Source organism: Musca vetustissima, unplaced genomic scaffold (genome assembly GCF_032173495.1).
Source record: "Musca vetustissima isolate MV318-11 ecotype Yass unplaced genomic scaffold, APGP_CSIRO_Mvet_v1 utg40409, whole genome shotgun sequence".
Taxonomy (NCBI): domain Eukaryota; kingdom Metazoa; phylum Arthropoda; class Insecta; order Diptera; family Muscidae; genus Musca; species Musca vetustissima.
Window position 1 is genome coordinate 12,971 of NW_026884993.1, and position 16,715 is coordinate 29,685.

General features: G+C 36.1%; 1 protein-coding gene across 1 annotated transcript in view; it reads left to right on the plus strand.

Annotated features, from left to right (window-relative positions):
• The first annotated feature begins 384 nt into the window (after positions 1-384).
• The window catches only part of LOC133332095 (carcinine transporter), a 31,961-nt gene continuing 15,630 nt past the window's right edge, over positions 385-16,715 (plus strand). Inside the window, exons 1-2 of the mRNA XM_061540476.1 lie at positions 385-689; positions 1,256-1,368. Coding sequence (XP_061396460.1) covers positions 385-689; positions 1,256-1,368 — 418 coding nt within the window. The remainder of the gene's footprint in view (positions 690-1,255; positions 1,369-16,715) is intronic.

Here is a 16,715-nt window from a genome sequence, read left to right on the forward strand (position 1 = left end):
AATTTTGTGATTTCAATGTGCTTTTCTTTTATTTTCTAAAAATTCCACTCAAAAAATTGACTTCTTATCAGAAGTTATGATGGGCAATTAAAGACAAATTGAAATTTAGAAGAAGAGGGTATAAAATCACACAAATAGGCCCCCAATAAAGTGGGTACAAAATCAGGGTGAGCAAATAATGGAGGTTTGCAAGTAATAATAATCTGCTCCTAATAAAACTCGAACGGCGACGACAATCGACAGCCAGCTTTAGATAAGAGATTAATTTTTTTGACGCTACAAAATATAATGTAAAATAATAATTTGTTGTCATTTGTTTTCTATCTTTCGTTAGATTTACTGTTCGTTGTGCGCTTGGATAAATTTAGGATTTGAATCGTCAAAATGGAGAAATCTGCAGAGGTGTCGAGAGAAAAACGTAATGGATCTGTGGCGGAACACTCACATGTTAGTGAACCCAGCGAAGAGGAAGTTGATCCTTTTCAAGCCATTATGGAAAAGGCTGGGAATCATGGCCGATTCCAATTGGTATATAATATAATATTTGTTATGGGCCTATCGATGGCCGGTTCCATGTGCTATATGAATATTATTTTAGCTTTGAATATACCCGATCATTGGTGTACTGTGCCGGGAAGAGAACAAACAAATTTCACATTGGATGAGTGGCGTCGAATAACATTACCCACGTGAGTATTTTTTTTTTGAGTCTATGTCTAAATAGAGGCTATGGATGTGTGTTGGTATGTGTGCATGTGGGTGGATGGAGGTCCCAAAAATATGTTTGTTCGCAATGCTTTGGGAAACGCAATATGAATGATAAATATTTGATAAGTAATTTTTGACAATTTTGTGACATTTTACGCTACTACTCGTCGTTCGTTCGTTGTTCGCCTGACTCGGATTTCAAGTGGAAGTCCTCAATATCGAGGACATATGTATACAGACAGACACACACACATACATATCGAGAGGGAGAGACAAACAACAAATGTCTATCAATTTGCCTCTACAGCTGTAATAAATTGTCAAGAGTTGCGTTTAAAATTTCATTTTTCAAATTTGCATTTCATATAAATGTCATCATCATCGAACATGCAAAACTTGGTCCACAACACTCGCTCACACACACACAAACATATACCCTAACACCCCGGCATGACGGGATACCCAGTATGGTTATAACACAACTATTGATATTTTACAATATCCTCTTTCACAAACACACACTCACCATTCACATCTACTCACACAGGTCAAAGGACAATCGTGGTGCAGAGAAGTATAGCAGCTGTCAAATGTTTGATGCGAATTTCACCGAAATTGATGACTGGCAGAATTGGAATTCAACATCGCCAAATGTAACAGGTTAGTATTGTGAATATGATGGCATATAGTATGATTTGGGCATTATTTTTTTCGAGGAGAAATAGAAGATGTGCTCACAGAGCATACATATATATGAAATGATATATGAATATGCGGATGTGTTTACACCCAGAGAAATGTTTTGTAAATCTATATATACCCGACAGAACCGTGGTGGGGGTATTGTAAGTTTGGGTGGCTCAAAGAGATTTTAAAGTAACAAAATATTGGTCCAAGTATAGATACCGATCGTAGTTGCATCGATCTTGGAATGTCTATCTGTCTGTATGTCTATTATAACTCGTAACCAAAATATTGACGGCAGTTATGAAACAATCGTCACAAAATCAGGTATGTAGGTTCGCAGGTTCGGTTCTGGCCAGAGATAATTATTGGTAATGATCGGCTAGTATTTAGGGGAAGAAAAGTTACCCGTGGAAGTGGAATTGTTTTCCTTTAATCTAAGATACATTGAAGAGGATACATATGGCAGATATAATGAAATAACCAAAGGGTCGACATATTCAGAGTATGCAAATATCGCGAACTTTTGCTGGGACTCTGGATTTAGTTCCAAGAAATGGCAAATTCCAGTAGTAGTTGAGTAGGTTATCACACGGTCGACCCTGTCCTACTATACTGAATTGCTAAAATAGTAACCCATATGGAATATTTCTGTACAGGCTAACCTTATTGCATGTCCTTCTTAATGCATGAATTAGTTTCTATACACCCTACATCAAATCATTTACCAAAAGTTATTTGGCTTTATAATGTCAGGTGCCGCTTGTAGACTTTGACTGATAAAATCCTTGATAAAATCCGGGATTCTATTTTTGAGGTTTTGAATTGACGCTGGGCTGTTGGAGTATAACTTATCTTCCATGTAGTTCAAAAGGAAAAAAATAACAAAGATGTTAAATCACAAGATATCGGTAGACAATTGTAATCACATTTTCGGTTGATAAAATGGTGATGTCCTATGATACTTCATCTTTTTATTGCATATTCTATTTTCGATTGTTGGCTTTTAAGAAGCCATAATATCTCTTTACTCTTTGTGGTGCTTTTTCCTTTTTTTGTATAATAATATATTCTGGAATAATATGTATTTTAGATCAATGATCCTGCCGAAACATAATCCGCCCAAAACATTCAAACGTTATGTTTCGCAGACGCCAATTGCGTAGGTACCGATATAGATGTTTTACGATATTATTAGGTATTTTAGAGTTTTCTGGCACGTTTTTCAACTGAATTGCATTTAATTTATTATTTACAATTGAGTAGAAATTATAGATTACTCGGTATTTGAAAGACTTCAAGCACGTATTTCTATCTTTTGAATCATAGCGACCATAATATTACAAAATTTCAAATAGTTACAAATGTTACATCTTATGTTTAGCATATTAAAGATTCCAGTCCAATTTGTCAACCTTACCATGTCATATCACAAGTTCGGATTAATTTTAGATATTTGAAAAGACTACCTTCTGGTAGAGGGTACTAAATAGACGCCTTCAAGGCAAACAAATCTAGAAAAATTTAATGTCTTATAAGAAATATCTTTACACTCCATCGTATGGGTATGTGTGTAGATATTGGTAATATTTATGGGCAATATTGCCAATTTTTTTACATAGCTGAAGCGGAGGTTCACCCCATTATAACTCAGGAACTACTTAAGTATATGAAAAAAGTGAATAGTTTTGGGTTTATTGATCTGTCGTTGCAAACTGTTCATGATATTGACCTCCAAACTTTATTTTGGTGGAAGCTGTGTCTACTTTAATGTAAAAAAATGTGTAAAAACAGGTTGTGGCGAACCAGTTTTTTTTTATGTTCTCTATCGATTTGTGACTAAGCCACTCATTGCACGGTCTTCGTGTCAAAATAAAACTAGAAGCCAACCAAATGGGGACTACGCCCCTTATGTATCATTTTTCAAAATTTTAACTGCATCTACCTTTAAATGATGCTGACATTTTGATGCTCGATTTTGAGTGTTTTTTTAATTTTACTTCTAGCTTTAATACGCAAACAGGAATTTATAAAAATCGATTATAAGATTATTGTAGTCGCGAATCTGCGTAATTTGATATGTATTTTGTGTATGTAGTATGCATAGCTTCAGAGTAATACACATCCGAAGGTGCGAATTTTGGGCGATCAAATTTCTAAAAAACCTAATTTTCGGGCCAAATTTTTAGATCTGTCAACTGAATGATATGGGTACCCGCGATCAATAAGGTTTTTTACGTTTCGGATGATATAAAATCTTCTTCGTGAAAATCCATCTACTAGAACGGCGGGAACTGGCCTTCCAAAAACACGAAATTTGGCAAAAAATGTTTTTGAAAATATCGCGGATTTATTTGCGTTTTCTGTGTATAATTTCCGCTTCAATAAATGACCTCATACGGATTTTGATCTTTTTCGAAAAGAGAACTTTAAAAACTTCAGCCGAAAGAGAGATGTACGCAATTTATCTCAAAAATAGATTGTGCTGGCACATCCATGGTCCTTAATGGACCACATTGAAATGGTATAGATCGATGTATTTTTTAGGGTGCACACCGAAATCGGATGCGCGTTAATGGCATTTAGAGTTTTCGGAAATTATTCGCGTTTTACGATTTTTTGGGTACTTCAATGTAACGTGTGGCACTTCTTAGCCGTCAAATGAAATTTCGCAAAATATATATGGATTGGAAGATAAACTTCAGTACTTCCTGGGAACCGCATGCGCAAATGATTTTGAGAATTACGCGATTTAGAAGCAATTTATCTCAAAAATAGTGTGAGCTGGCACATCCATGGTTCTTAATGGACCACATTGAAATCGGTATAGATCGATGTATTTTTTAGGGTGCACACTGAAATCGGATGCGCGTTATGGCATATGGAGTTTTCAGAAATTATTCGCGTTTTACGATTTTTTGGGTACTTCGATGTAACGTGTGGCACATCTTAGCCGTCAAATGAAATTTCGCAAAATATATATGGATTGGAAGATAAACTTCAGTACTTCCTGGGAACCGCATGCGCATCAAATGATTTTGAGAATTACGCGATTTACACGCAATTTAAAATGTATATTTCATAATATTATTTTATTTTAAGATTTATTCCTATTTATAGAATTCTAAGATTTATCGGAAGGGTCTTGATATAATCCGCAAAGCGTATACTTATACACAAAAAGTGATTATTATTATATATGTAAATTTTTCGGCGAAATTCGGGTAAAATAGCAGAATAACCCCAAAATTTTTCTGAAATTTCTTGTATACAATTAAAAAAATAAATATGATGACATTATTTTTTCGAACCAAAAACAAATATTTTTCCTCAATATTTTGTTTTGTTGTCACTTTGATTTAGAAACCGCTACACGGACTTGTATGATTTTGATATCATTTGATTAATCATGGTGTTTAGATTATGCAGATATTTTTAAATTATTTTTTAGGTGTGTGTATGTCATTAATATATTGAAAATATTGATGTAATCTGCTATATATTTTTTTATTTTTCTCATATTTCGCGAATATGTGCAACTTTATCGTGATTATTATAATATATTCATATTCTTATTTTACGGAGGAAGATATATATCAACGTTTTTGGTCAATATAAGAAACGGCGTGATTTTAAGATTTTTTTCTTATGCCCAAAATTAAAACCTCGATAACTTTTGCGCGCATCAACCAAAAATTTGATCGCGAACGGTTTCGGAGTCAGAACATTTTTCTCTATATGTGTACCAAAAATCATTGATGTGCCACAAAAACAAAAAAGATGATTTTTTGAAAATGGAATATTAAAAAATTGGCAATATTGCCCTTATACAAAAACTTGGCAAAAATATTTCGACAGTGTTCTACTCACTTTAAGAAAATTTACAGTATTTCCGTTGGTACCATTGTTATCCACATGAAGAGTTAACATTTGCTTAACCACCAGAAAAGCAATTTGGTTCTAATTGACCAACCAAATCTCAGATATATGGCGATTGAACTTCGATCAATTCTGAAATTAAAAAAAAGGGTAATAGGAATGATGTTAGTAATAATAATTAAAAAAAATATATTAGACTTTAAATTTTATTTAAGACAAAAGTAGAAAATTAAAAGTAGAAAATTTTCAAATAGATAAATAAATTATTCAATAATTTTATTCTATCATTTATAAATTTGGCATTTTCCGACAATGTTATGAAACAATATTTTTTTTGTAAACCATTCGTTGTTATTTTTAGTTCCTAATTGAATTTTACAAATGATTGATTAATTCCTCGGAGAAAATATATTGACAATTTTCAGAGATTCAGAGATTTTCATATAAATGTTTGAAGTTTATTCGATAGTTGTACTTTGGGTTTTGTTTTGAGAATTCTCTAACATAGTTTTTATACCCTACACAACTATGTTGTCAGGGTATTACAGCTTTGTGCAGCCCCAAGAGTTTGTAACGCGGCGAAATATTGGTCCTAGACCCACCTATAAGTATACCGATCGTCATATCTCGACTAGCTGAGTCGATCTAGACATGTGTCTATTATAATTTGTAAACACGATACAGGCCACAGTAATGAACCAATCTTCACGAAATTTAGCATGTAGGATGGGTTTCGGTCAATGAAGACCCCTATTGTTTTTGGTAAAGATCGGTTAATATTTAGGGGATGAAATGGACTAAATACTAAATTTTAGTCGGTTTTTCTGGTCGCTCCAGAGGCCGCAATTGTGGCCCGAACATCGTGAAATTTTACATGGAGAAGGGGATCGGGCCAAGGAACAAGCATACCTGTTTTGATAAAGATTGGTCAATATTTAGCGGGCCAATTGAACCCTGACTTGTGTGTGAAAAATTACAAAATTTGTATTCTTTGGCGTACATATATATTTTCTCCTGAAGGACATAGACCCGAGAAGTTGATAGCATAACCAAGAGGAGTTGTTGACCTTTAAATTGATACCAATTATATTGTCGTATGTACTCAGAGGGTGCAAATACCGCGAAATATTGTCCAAGCTCAGAATATAGAACCACACAATGTTAGATTTTCGTGAAAGTTGTGTAGGGTATCATATGGTCGGACCCGTCCTACTATACTGCTCCGCTCACTGGTTTTTTCATGCATTGAAGACCAAAATGTCATGTTTTTCGAACGGCCAGTTATCCATGCTATATCGAAAATAGTTAGAGGTATATTTCATGATCATATTGTATTATAAGTTTGCGCAATGTTCTGCGACACAACCACCTTTGTCTTTACTCTTTGAAAAACGATTCATAGCATAAAAACTAATGGGTCTATTACGAAAGGTAACCATAGTTTAGTTGTTTTCGAATAAAAATAAAATATTCCTCCCCTTTTCCTCCTCTGTTAATTTGGAGCAATCCAAATTTTACACAGCTTTTCCTCTATTAGCCGGACAACTTCGGTCTAAACCACCGACATTGTGAATTGAGCCATGCCAAGGTTGAAGTCATTGCCTCCGAAAAAATCGCAGAGAGGAGGAATTGCTGTTGACCGTCGGAATTTATCTCTTAAATGCCTTCCATACACCTTGCACACAATTTTCATCATCAAAAAAATAGTTCCAGTGAGCTTATAATCACTTAAAATTAGTTTTTTCTGAAATATTCTATTCAATTTTTTGTGTTTACAATATTTCTAGTTCCAGAAGTGTCAAAACAGTATTATCGACAGCAACTGGGAAAAGTTGATATTCATAATGTTAAGTTTTATTTCAGTGGTGTTGCCAGTTAAATCGCAAATGGAGTTTGTTTGCCATAAAACTATTGATTTAAGTAATTTTCTCCAACTTTTTTATTTATTAGAATTTTGCCTGTAAGGGCGATGATAATTTGAATGATTATTTAAGTCAGTTTCCTCTTTCGAGTCGAGCTTATTGATCGACGTTTTGCAATGCAAAAACTGACATAACCTCCTCAAACATAAATTGGGTGCAGAGATGGCCAACACATTTCTATTTTGAAGGTCATAGCCATTTCATGCACCGAGTTTAGAATTTGGGAATTTTAACGGATCCCAAAAATATCGATACATCTCGACGTATTGAAGTGGCATTCATATGTTCGTACCACCCTAGTTTCACCATTGTGAAAGTTAAGATTTGTACTTGGCAATTTTTATATTAATTTGAAGTTCCAATATTTTTGAATTTATATGAAATGGAAATTTGGTTTCATGGTTTCACCAATACAACCTCGATTATATTCCATCAAGGCCAACAAGTTTATTTTTCCCATTATTTACAGAATGACATATTCGTATGCCTATATTTTTGTCCAGAATAGTTTTGTCCAGTGTAACAAAACAATTTTCGAAATACACTCAACTGACTCTTCTTCCTTCCATTTTCATATTTTTTTGGAGATACATGTATATTGAAACCAGAGTGCATGCCATGTTGTTCGAGGCACTTGAAAATCGGAAACGGAAACTGTAAAGCATCGTTTCGCCCTCGTTCATAAAGGCAGAAAAGAAACAAAAAAAAAAATAAAACACATACACAGCGAAATAAATAAATAAAAAGCGAATATGGCATGAAAACGAAACCAATTTCAATTTCACTTGCGCGCACTCACACATACAAACAAACACACACACATAGAGCTCAAAAGTAATGCTTTATAGAACTCTTGTTTTTTTCGCGATGCATTTTTTTATTGGATGGATGTAAAATTCCTTACAATACTTTTGAATGATATTATTATACGAGATGGATTTAACAGAGAAAAAAACAAATAAGAAAATATAGAATGAATGTAGGGAAATTATTTAAAAGTGGTCACTAGAAAGAGGAACATGGGAAGATATTTGGCGATATTTCGGTAAAGAAGGATTCTGAAAAGGAGAAGGTCTATATAATATTTTGACCGCAATTTCATTAACTTTCAATTTTGCCAAGAAGATGCGAGCCTTAAGCAGGATTGTTATTTTTGTTTTCGAAGGTTCCTCTAAAGAACCTTCAGAATCGACGATGTGAGCTCCATTTCGCCAGGGGGGTTATGAAGTACATACTTACTTGTTTTCGTATAAATATAAGAACCTGTGGAGGCCTATAGATGATATGTTATAGATAGAAGTCCTTCTATATATCTTTCACAAATACAAGGTGTGGACTTCTACAGGATCTTCGGTAAGGATTCTATACGACAGAAGATCTTATAAAGGTTTTCTAGACATAGAAAGAATTCTACAGATATTCTAGAATGGAAAAATCTTTAACAGATGTTCTAATAGTAGAATATATTCTAAATGTCTACTATAACAAGATCATCTGCAGGTCTTCTAAAAATAAAATACCTTCTTAAGGTCTACTGATGGTAAACATAACTGACATACGTCTTAAAGAGATAGAAGGCTTTCTACAGGTCTACTAGAGATTTAATAGTTCCTACATGAATTCTACTGTTAGAAAGCCCTCTACAGGTCTTCTAAATGTAATTGACCTTTCACAGGTATTCTAGTGTCGGAAGACATTTTACAATTCTTCCCAAAAAGGCCTTATGTAGAGTTTCGAGATATATAAGGCTTTCTAGAGGTAATAAAAATTCTACACGACTTTTGGAGATAAAAAAGTATTCCTGATATAGAAACCTTTTACAGATCTCCTACAGCCGGAAGGCCTTTAAAATACTTTCTACAGGCATCCTTTAAATATTCCCTAAAAATGCGACATCTACCCAAAGCAAATAATTTCTTTCCGGTATCCTGTAGACAACTGTCTTCTTAAAGTTTTTTTTAGAAATATTAACAGAAGACCTTTTATAGGACTTTTGTAGATGGAGGACCTTTTATATGTCTTCTAAGAGGTCTATAGGCAGAAGATTTCCTATATGTCCTCTATAGACAGGAGACCTCCGACAGGTTTCCTACAGACAGAATAGTTTTTGTAAATAGTAGACCTCCTACAGGTATTCTATGGACCGAAGACACTCTATACGTTCTCTATACACAGAAGACCTCTTCCATAGACAGTTGATCTCCTAGACAGTTGATCTCCTACATGTCTTCTATAGGGGGAATACCTAATACAGGTCTTCTACAAACAGAAGGCCTCATACGGTATCCTGTAGACGACTGTCTTCTTAAAGTTTTTTTTTTTTAGAAATATTAACAGAAGACCTTTTATAGGACCTTTGTAGATAGAGGACCTTTTATATGTCTTCTAAGAGGTCTATAGACAGAAGATTTCCTATATCTCTATAGACAGGATACCTCCGACATGTTTCCTACAGACAGAATAGTTTTTGTAAATAGTAGACCTCCTACAGGTATTCTATGGACTGAAGACACTCTATACGTTCTCTATAGACAGAAGATCTCTTCCATAGACAGTTGATCTCCTACATGTCTTCTATAGGGGGAATACCTCATACAGGTCTTCTAAAAACAGAAGGCCTCATACAGGTCTTCTATAGACAAAATACCTCATGTAGTTCTTCTATCGACGGAAAACCTCCTATATGTCTTCTATAGAGATAATATCTTTAACAGTTTTTCTATAACAAAAGACCTCCAGCAGTTCTTCTATCGATAGAAAACCTCCTATATGTCTTCTATATAGATAAGATCTTTAACAGCTTTTCTATGAACAAAATACCTCCTGCAGGTCTTATATATACAGAAGACCTTTTATACGACTTTGATAAACAGAAGACCTCTTGCAGAGGACCTCCTACAGGTATTCTGTAGACAGAAGACATCATGCAGGTCTTCTGTAGGCAGAATACCTTCTTCAGGTCTTCTATAGGCAGAAGACCTCTTATAGGTCTTCTATGGGCAGTATAATTATTGCAGGTCTTCTATAGAAATAATACCTCCAGCACGTCTTCTATAGACCGAAAACGACCCTTAGAATGTTTTCTATAGACAGAAGACGACCCTTAGGAGGTCTTCTGTCTGTAGAAGATGTCATGTAGACAGTGGACACCCTACAGATCTTCTATATACAGTATACACCCGTCAGGTCTTCCATATTCAGAATACCTCCTACAGGTATTCTATAGACAGTTGACCTTTACCAGGTTTTCTAAGAACCGAAGAACTCTTACAGGTCTTAGATAGACAGAAGACTTCCTGCAGGTCTTCTATAGACAGTTGACCTCCTACAGGTCTTCTGTAGACAGTAGATCTGCTACAGGTCTTATATATACAGAAAAGCTTTAACAGGTCTTCCATAGACAGAAGACATCGTAGAGGTTTTCTACAGGTCTTCTATAAACAAAAGACCTGCTACAGGTCTTCTATGGACAGAATTCTTCCTACGGGTCTTCCAAAGACAAAAGGCAGGTCTTTTATAGGCCGACGACCATTAACAAGGTATATAAGAACAGAAGACTTTCACAGTTCTTCTATTGACTTTGAGCAGGTTTTATATAGACCGTTGTCGGGTCTTCTATAAACCGAAGATCTTTAACATAGATTCTGTAGAAAGAAGATTTTTAACAGATTTTCTATAGACAGCATACATTTAAAAATAAAGCATCGGACAAGTCTTGTAGGCACATAATACCTCATAGATGAACTCCTACAAGTGTTCTATTGACCGAACATATCTACCGTGCATTTTATAGGCATAAGACTCCCAAATACCTTCCATTGACGGATAATACCCTACTTGTCCTTTATGCAGCTGCCTTCACTCCCTTCCCCCATCCACCCTTTATGTGTCACCGATTGCAGCTGTCATAATTTTTTCCACAAAAACCCAAACTGATTGATTAGTTTTGATGATAGATGCAAATCAATATTTTGATGAGTGACAGAAACATCATCCGGACTATTGCTAACCGGATACATATTTGTCGATCCAAATGTACGTACATAGGTAGATACGTACGTTGGTATAATTATGTGCTTCGTTTGATAAAATTGATTTATTAATACACAAACATACATCAAATAATCAATCGGTGCACACACACAGACAAATATTGCAAAAAAGAGGAAACGACACTCATTCAGACATATGACAGAACTTCCGTTTGACTTCGTTTTGTGTGTTTGACTCTACACATCAGTTTGTCGGAATGGGTTTATGTGACTTTTCCAATTGGGTTTGATGGTATATTTGTAGCCATATTCGTAACATAATCATAATGATATCAAAATCGAATACCGGCAATACTTTTGAGTCGTTAGATAGATATTCATTTGCCAGTATAGCTACAGGTTCCACCCAGCCTTTGAAAAAGTGGTTTGAGTGGGGAACGTTTTGTAATTTATTTATTTTGAGGTACAATTTTTAATGTAATATTGCATAATACTCAGGTGAGTTGGAATTTTTCTGTTGTTGTTGGTGTTTTTTTGTGCTGGGTGTCGTTTGTAATTCATAGAAAATTTTCCAGACAGATATCGAAGTCTGTCAGACAGATACATTCGATTTCTAAATATCAATTCTTTGTGGTTGCAGGCAACATTTATTTTTATTCTTTATTTTTTGGAAAATTCGAATGCTGTTGTTGTTGGCATATATTGCAATATTTGTCTTTCGTTTATTTATTTATATTTTGAGAATGAGAATTAAAATTTGTGCTCTGTCGATTGCAATATTTATGAAGGGGCAATTCGATAGGGAAAATATGAATAGATGGAATTTATATTTTACAGTTTTGTACATAAATATTAAGGAGTGCGGAGAAGCCAAATCATTCTATATTTATCTATGCATTTATCAATTTTTGGAAACATATGGAGGTAAAGAATTTTTCAAGAAGTTTCGAATACTATCACATGGTGGAGGGTGTAGAATGATCCAGGCCGAACTTAACACAAGCATGACATTGTTAATTGCGGTTAAATGGGGAATAAGTTATGTCAAATCTCCTTCAATTTGAAAAACCACGTTTCAGGATGTTCGAGGCCTTCCCCTTCTACGGGAACCATCAGTAGGCTCGCTTTTATTTGCCTTTTTAACTGGGACATTCTCATTCATTCTCACAACATGGCATAGCCACCGTAGTCGCTTCAGCTTGTGGTTCATTCGACGCAGATATTCACCGTCGACGCAGATCGGCCCGTAGATCTTTCGGAGAATTTTTCGTTCAAACACCCCTAAGAGCTGCCTCATCTGCTTGCGCAAGTACCCATGCTTTAGATCCATATAACAGCACGGGTAGTATTAGCGTCTTGTAAAGTGTGAGTTTGTTCTGGCTGGAGATGGCCTTGTTTCTAAACTGCTTACTTAGACCATAGTAGCATCTGTTGGCCATCACAATCCTTCTTCGAATTTAAAAACTGATGTCATTCGTTTTATTTATGGCGGTACCAAGGTATATAAAATCTTTAACTATCTCGAAGCTGTATTTCTCAAGTCCCACAGTTGGTCCGAGCCTACTGGACGTCTTGTGCGTTGATACCATCAGCTTGGTCTTCTTGCCGTTTGCTGCCAGACCCACTTTGACAGACTCCTTCTCAATTTGTTCAAAGGTGGCTGTTACCGCTCGCAGTGTTCGACCCATTATATCGATATCTTCGGCGTAGACGAGTAACATGTGTTGTTTGGTGTACACGGTGCCATTTCTGTTCACCTTTGCGTCTCGTATGACCTTTTCCAGCAGTATATTAAACAAATCACACGACATTCGGCATTGAAGGGCTCCGAGAGGTCCTTTTCGACTTTAACTACTGACCTTGTGCCACTCACAAGCCGTATTAATTTTGTAGGAATGCCGAACGTAGGCATGGCTTTAAAAACCTCTGAACGGATAGGGCTGTCGAGTGTTTTCGTGGGTCTTTTATAGGATTTGGTGCAGTGTGAAAATCTGGTCAATGGTGGATTTGCCAGGTCTGAAGCCGCATTGGTATGGTCCAATAATGTCATTGACTTCAATCGTTCACACAGCATACTGGATAGCACTTTATATGTGATGGGAAGAAGGCTAATTCCTCTACAGTTGGCACATATCGTCTTGTCTCCTTTTTTGTGCACGGGACACAGGATGCTGAGGTTCTAAACATTGGGCATCCATTCCTCTAGCCAAATTGTCCTAAACAGCTGGTGCATGCTGCTGACAAGCATCCGACCACCAGTCTTGAATAGTTCGGCTGGTAACCCATCGGATTCTGCTGCTTTATTGTTCTTTAGCCGATTAATTGCTATTCTTAGAGATGGTATTTACCGGGTATTTACCCGGTAAATACCCAAGGGGTGGGTAAATACCGGGTAAATACCCATTTGCGGGTATTTATTTGGGTATTTACTACATTGAATCGGTAATACAACATCTTACACCCTATTTCCGGGTTTCTGTATCAAATCGATTTAGAATGGATAGTTTTACGATACTTTAAAGACGTGGGTAAAAACTTGGGTAAATACCCGAGTTTTTACCCAAAAATTGGGTATAAACTCATTAACTGCAGAACCACTTGACATAGGCGGCCAAAATTTTGCACACATGTTTCTAATGTCAAAGCAAATACAGAAATCCAACATGGGGTCCCTGGGTCCAAGTTTTGATATAGCCCCCATATAACCATATCTCCCGATTTAAGGTATTTTTTGTCTATTAGACACATTTTACAACCAAATTGGCTGTAAGTTGTCACAGAGTGTTCTTTTTGAGTACAAAATGTCCATGCAAAATTTTATGTATGTAGGTCCACGTTTACTGGTAGCCCCCATACAAAGGTACCCCTATTTTGAGTATTTACCCAAAAATAGGGTATAAACTCATTAACTGCCGAACCACTTGACATAGGCGGCCAAAATTTTGCACACATGTTTCTAATGTCAAAGCAAATATAAAAATCCAACATGGGGTCCCTGGGTCCAAGTTTTGATATAGCCCCCATATAACCATATCTCCCGATTTAAGGTATTTTTTGTCTATTAGACACATTTTACAACCAAATTGGCCGTAATTTGGCACCGAGTGTTCTCTTTGGGTACCAAATGCCCATGCAAAAATTTATGTATGTAGGTCCATATTTACTGGTAGCCCCCATACAAAGGTACCCCTATTTTGAGTATTTACCCAAAAAATGGGTATAAACTCATTAACTGCAGAACCACTTGACATAGGCGGCCAAAAATTGGCTCAGATGGTTTTTATATCAATACAAATATTGAAATCCAAAATGGGGTCCCTGGGTCCAAGTTTTGATATAGCCCCCATATAACCGTATCTCCCGATTTAAGGTATTTTTTGCTTATTAGACACATTTTAGGGCCAAATTGGCTGTAATTTAGCACAGAGTGTTCTCTTTGGGCACCAAATGTCCATGCAAAAATTTATGTATGTAGGTCCATATTTACTGGTAGCCCCCATACAAAGGTACCCCTATTTTGAGTATTTACCCAAAAAATGGGTATAAACTCATTAACTGCAGAACCACTTGACATAGGCGGCCTAAAATTGGTTCAGATGGTTTTAATATCAATACAAATACTGGTGTGGGAAATGGGGACTCTGGGTCCAAGTTCTGATATAGCCCTCATGTAACCGTAGCTCCCGATTTTAGGTAATTTTTATCTATTAGCCAATTTTATTGGCTGGAATTTGGCTCAGAGAGTTCTCAATGAGTACCAATTGTTTACTCTGGTCCACGTTTTCTGTCCTATATAACGGTCCTGATTTTGGGTATTTATATATATTTAACAGCCGAACTAATTGACGTGTGTTTGGAAGACCCCAATTCCCATACAGGAAATAATGTTGATTTTGAACCATTTGTGTCAAAAACCACCTTAAATCGGGAGCTACGGTTACATAAGGGCTATATCAGAACTTGGACCCAGAGACCCCATTTCCCACACCAGTATTTGTATTGATATTAAAACCATCTGAACCAATTTTAGGCCGCCTATGTCAAGTGGTTCTGCAGTTAATGAGTTTATACCCATTTTTTGGGTAAATACTCAAAATAGGGGTACCTTTGTATGGGGGCTACCAGTAAACGTGGACCTACATACATAAATTATTGCATGGACATTTTGTACTCAAAAAGAACACTCTGTGCCAACTTACAGCCAATTTGGTTGTAAAATGTGTCTAATAGCCAAAAAATACCTTAAATCGGGAAATATGGTTATATGGGGGCTATATCAAAACATGGACCCAGGGACCCCATGTTGGATTTCTGTATTTGCTTTGATATTAGAAACATGTGTGCAAAATTTTGGCCGCCTATGTCAAGTGGTTCTGCAGATAATGAGTTTATACCCATTTTTTGGGTAAATACTCAAAATAGGGGTACCTTTGTATGGGGGCCAGCAGTAAACGTGGGCCTACATACATAAATTTTTGCATGGACATTTGGTACCCAAAGAGAACACTCTGTGCCAAATTACGGCCAATTTGGTTGTAAAATGTGTCTAATAGACAAAAAATACCTAAAATCGGGAGATATGGTTATATGGGGGCTGTATCAAAACTTGGACCCAGGGACCCCATGTTGGATTTCTGTATTTGCTTTGAAATTAGAAACAACAATTTTGGCCGCCTATGTCAAGTGGTTCTGCAGATAATGAGTTTATACCCATTTTTTGGGTAAATACTCAAAATAGGGGTACCTTTGTATGGGGGCCAGCAGTAAACGTGGACCTACATACATACATTTTTGCATGGACATTTGGTACCCAAAGAGAACACTCTGTGCCAAATTACGGCCAATTTGGTTGTAAAATGTGTCTAATAGACAAAAAATGCCTAAAATCGGGAGATATGGTTATATGGGGGCTGTATCAAAACTTGGACCCAGGGACCCATGTTGGATTTCTGTATTTGCTTTGACATTAGAAACATGTGTGCAAAATTTTGGCCGCCTATGTCAAGTGGTTCTGCAGTTAATGAGTTTATACCCATTTTTTGGGTAAATACTCAAAATAGGGGTACCTTTGTATGGGGGCTACCAGTAAACGTGGACCTACATACATAAATTTTTGCATGGACATTTTGTACTCAAAAAGAACACTCTGTGCCAACTTACAGCCAATTTGGTTGTAAAATGTGTCTAATAGACAAAAAATACCTTAAATCGGGAAATATGGTTATATGGGGGCTATATCAAAACTTGGACCCAGGGACCCCATGTTGGATTTCTGTATTTGCTTTGACATTAGAAACATGTGTGCAAAATTTTTGGCCGCCTATGTCAAGTGGTTCTGCAGTTAATGAGTTTATACCCAATTTTTGGGTAAAAACTCGGGTATTTACCCAAGTTTTTACCCACGTCTGTAAAGTATCGTAAAACTATCCTTTCTTAATCGATTTGATAACATAAACCCGGAAATAGGGTGTAAGATGTTGTATTACCGATTCAATATAGTAAATACCCAAATAAATTCCCACAAATGGGT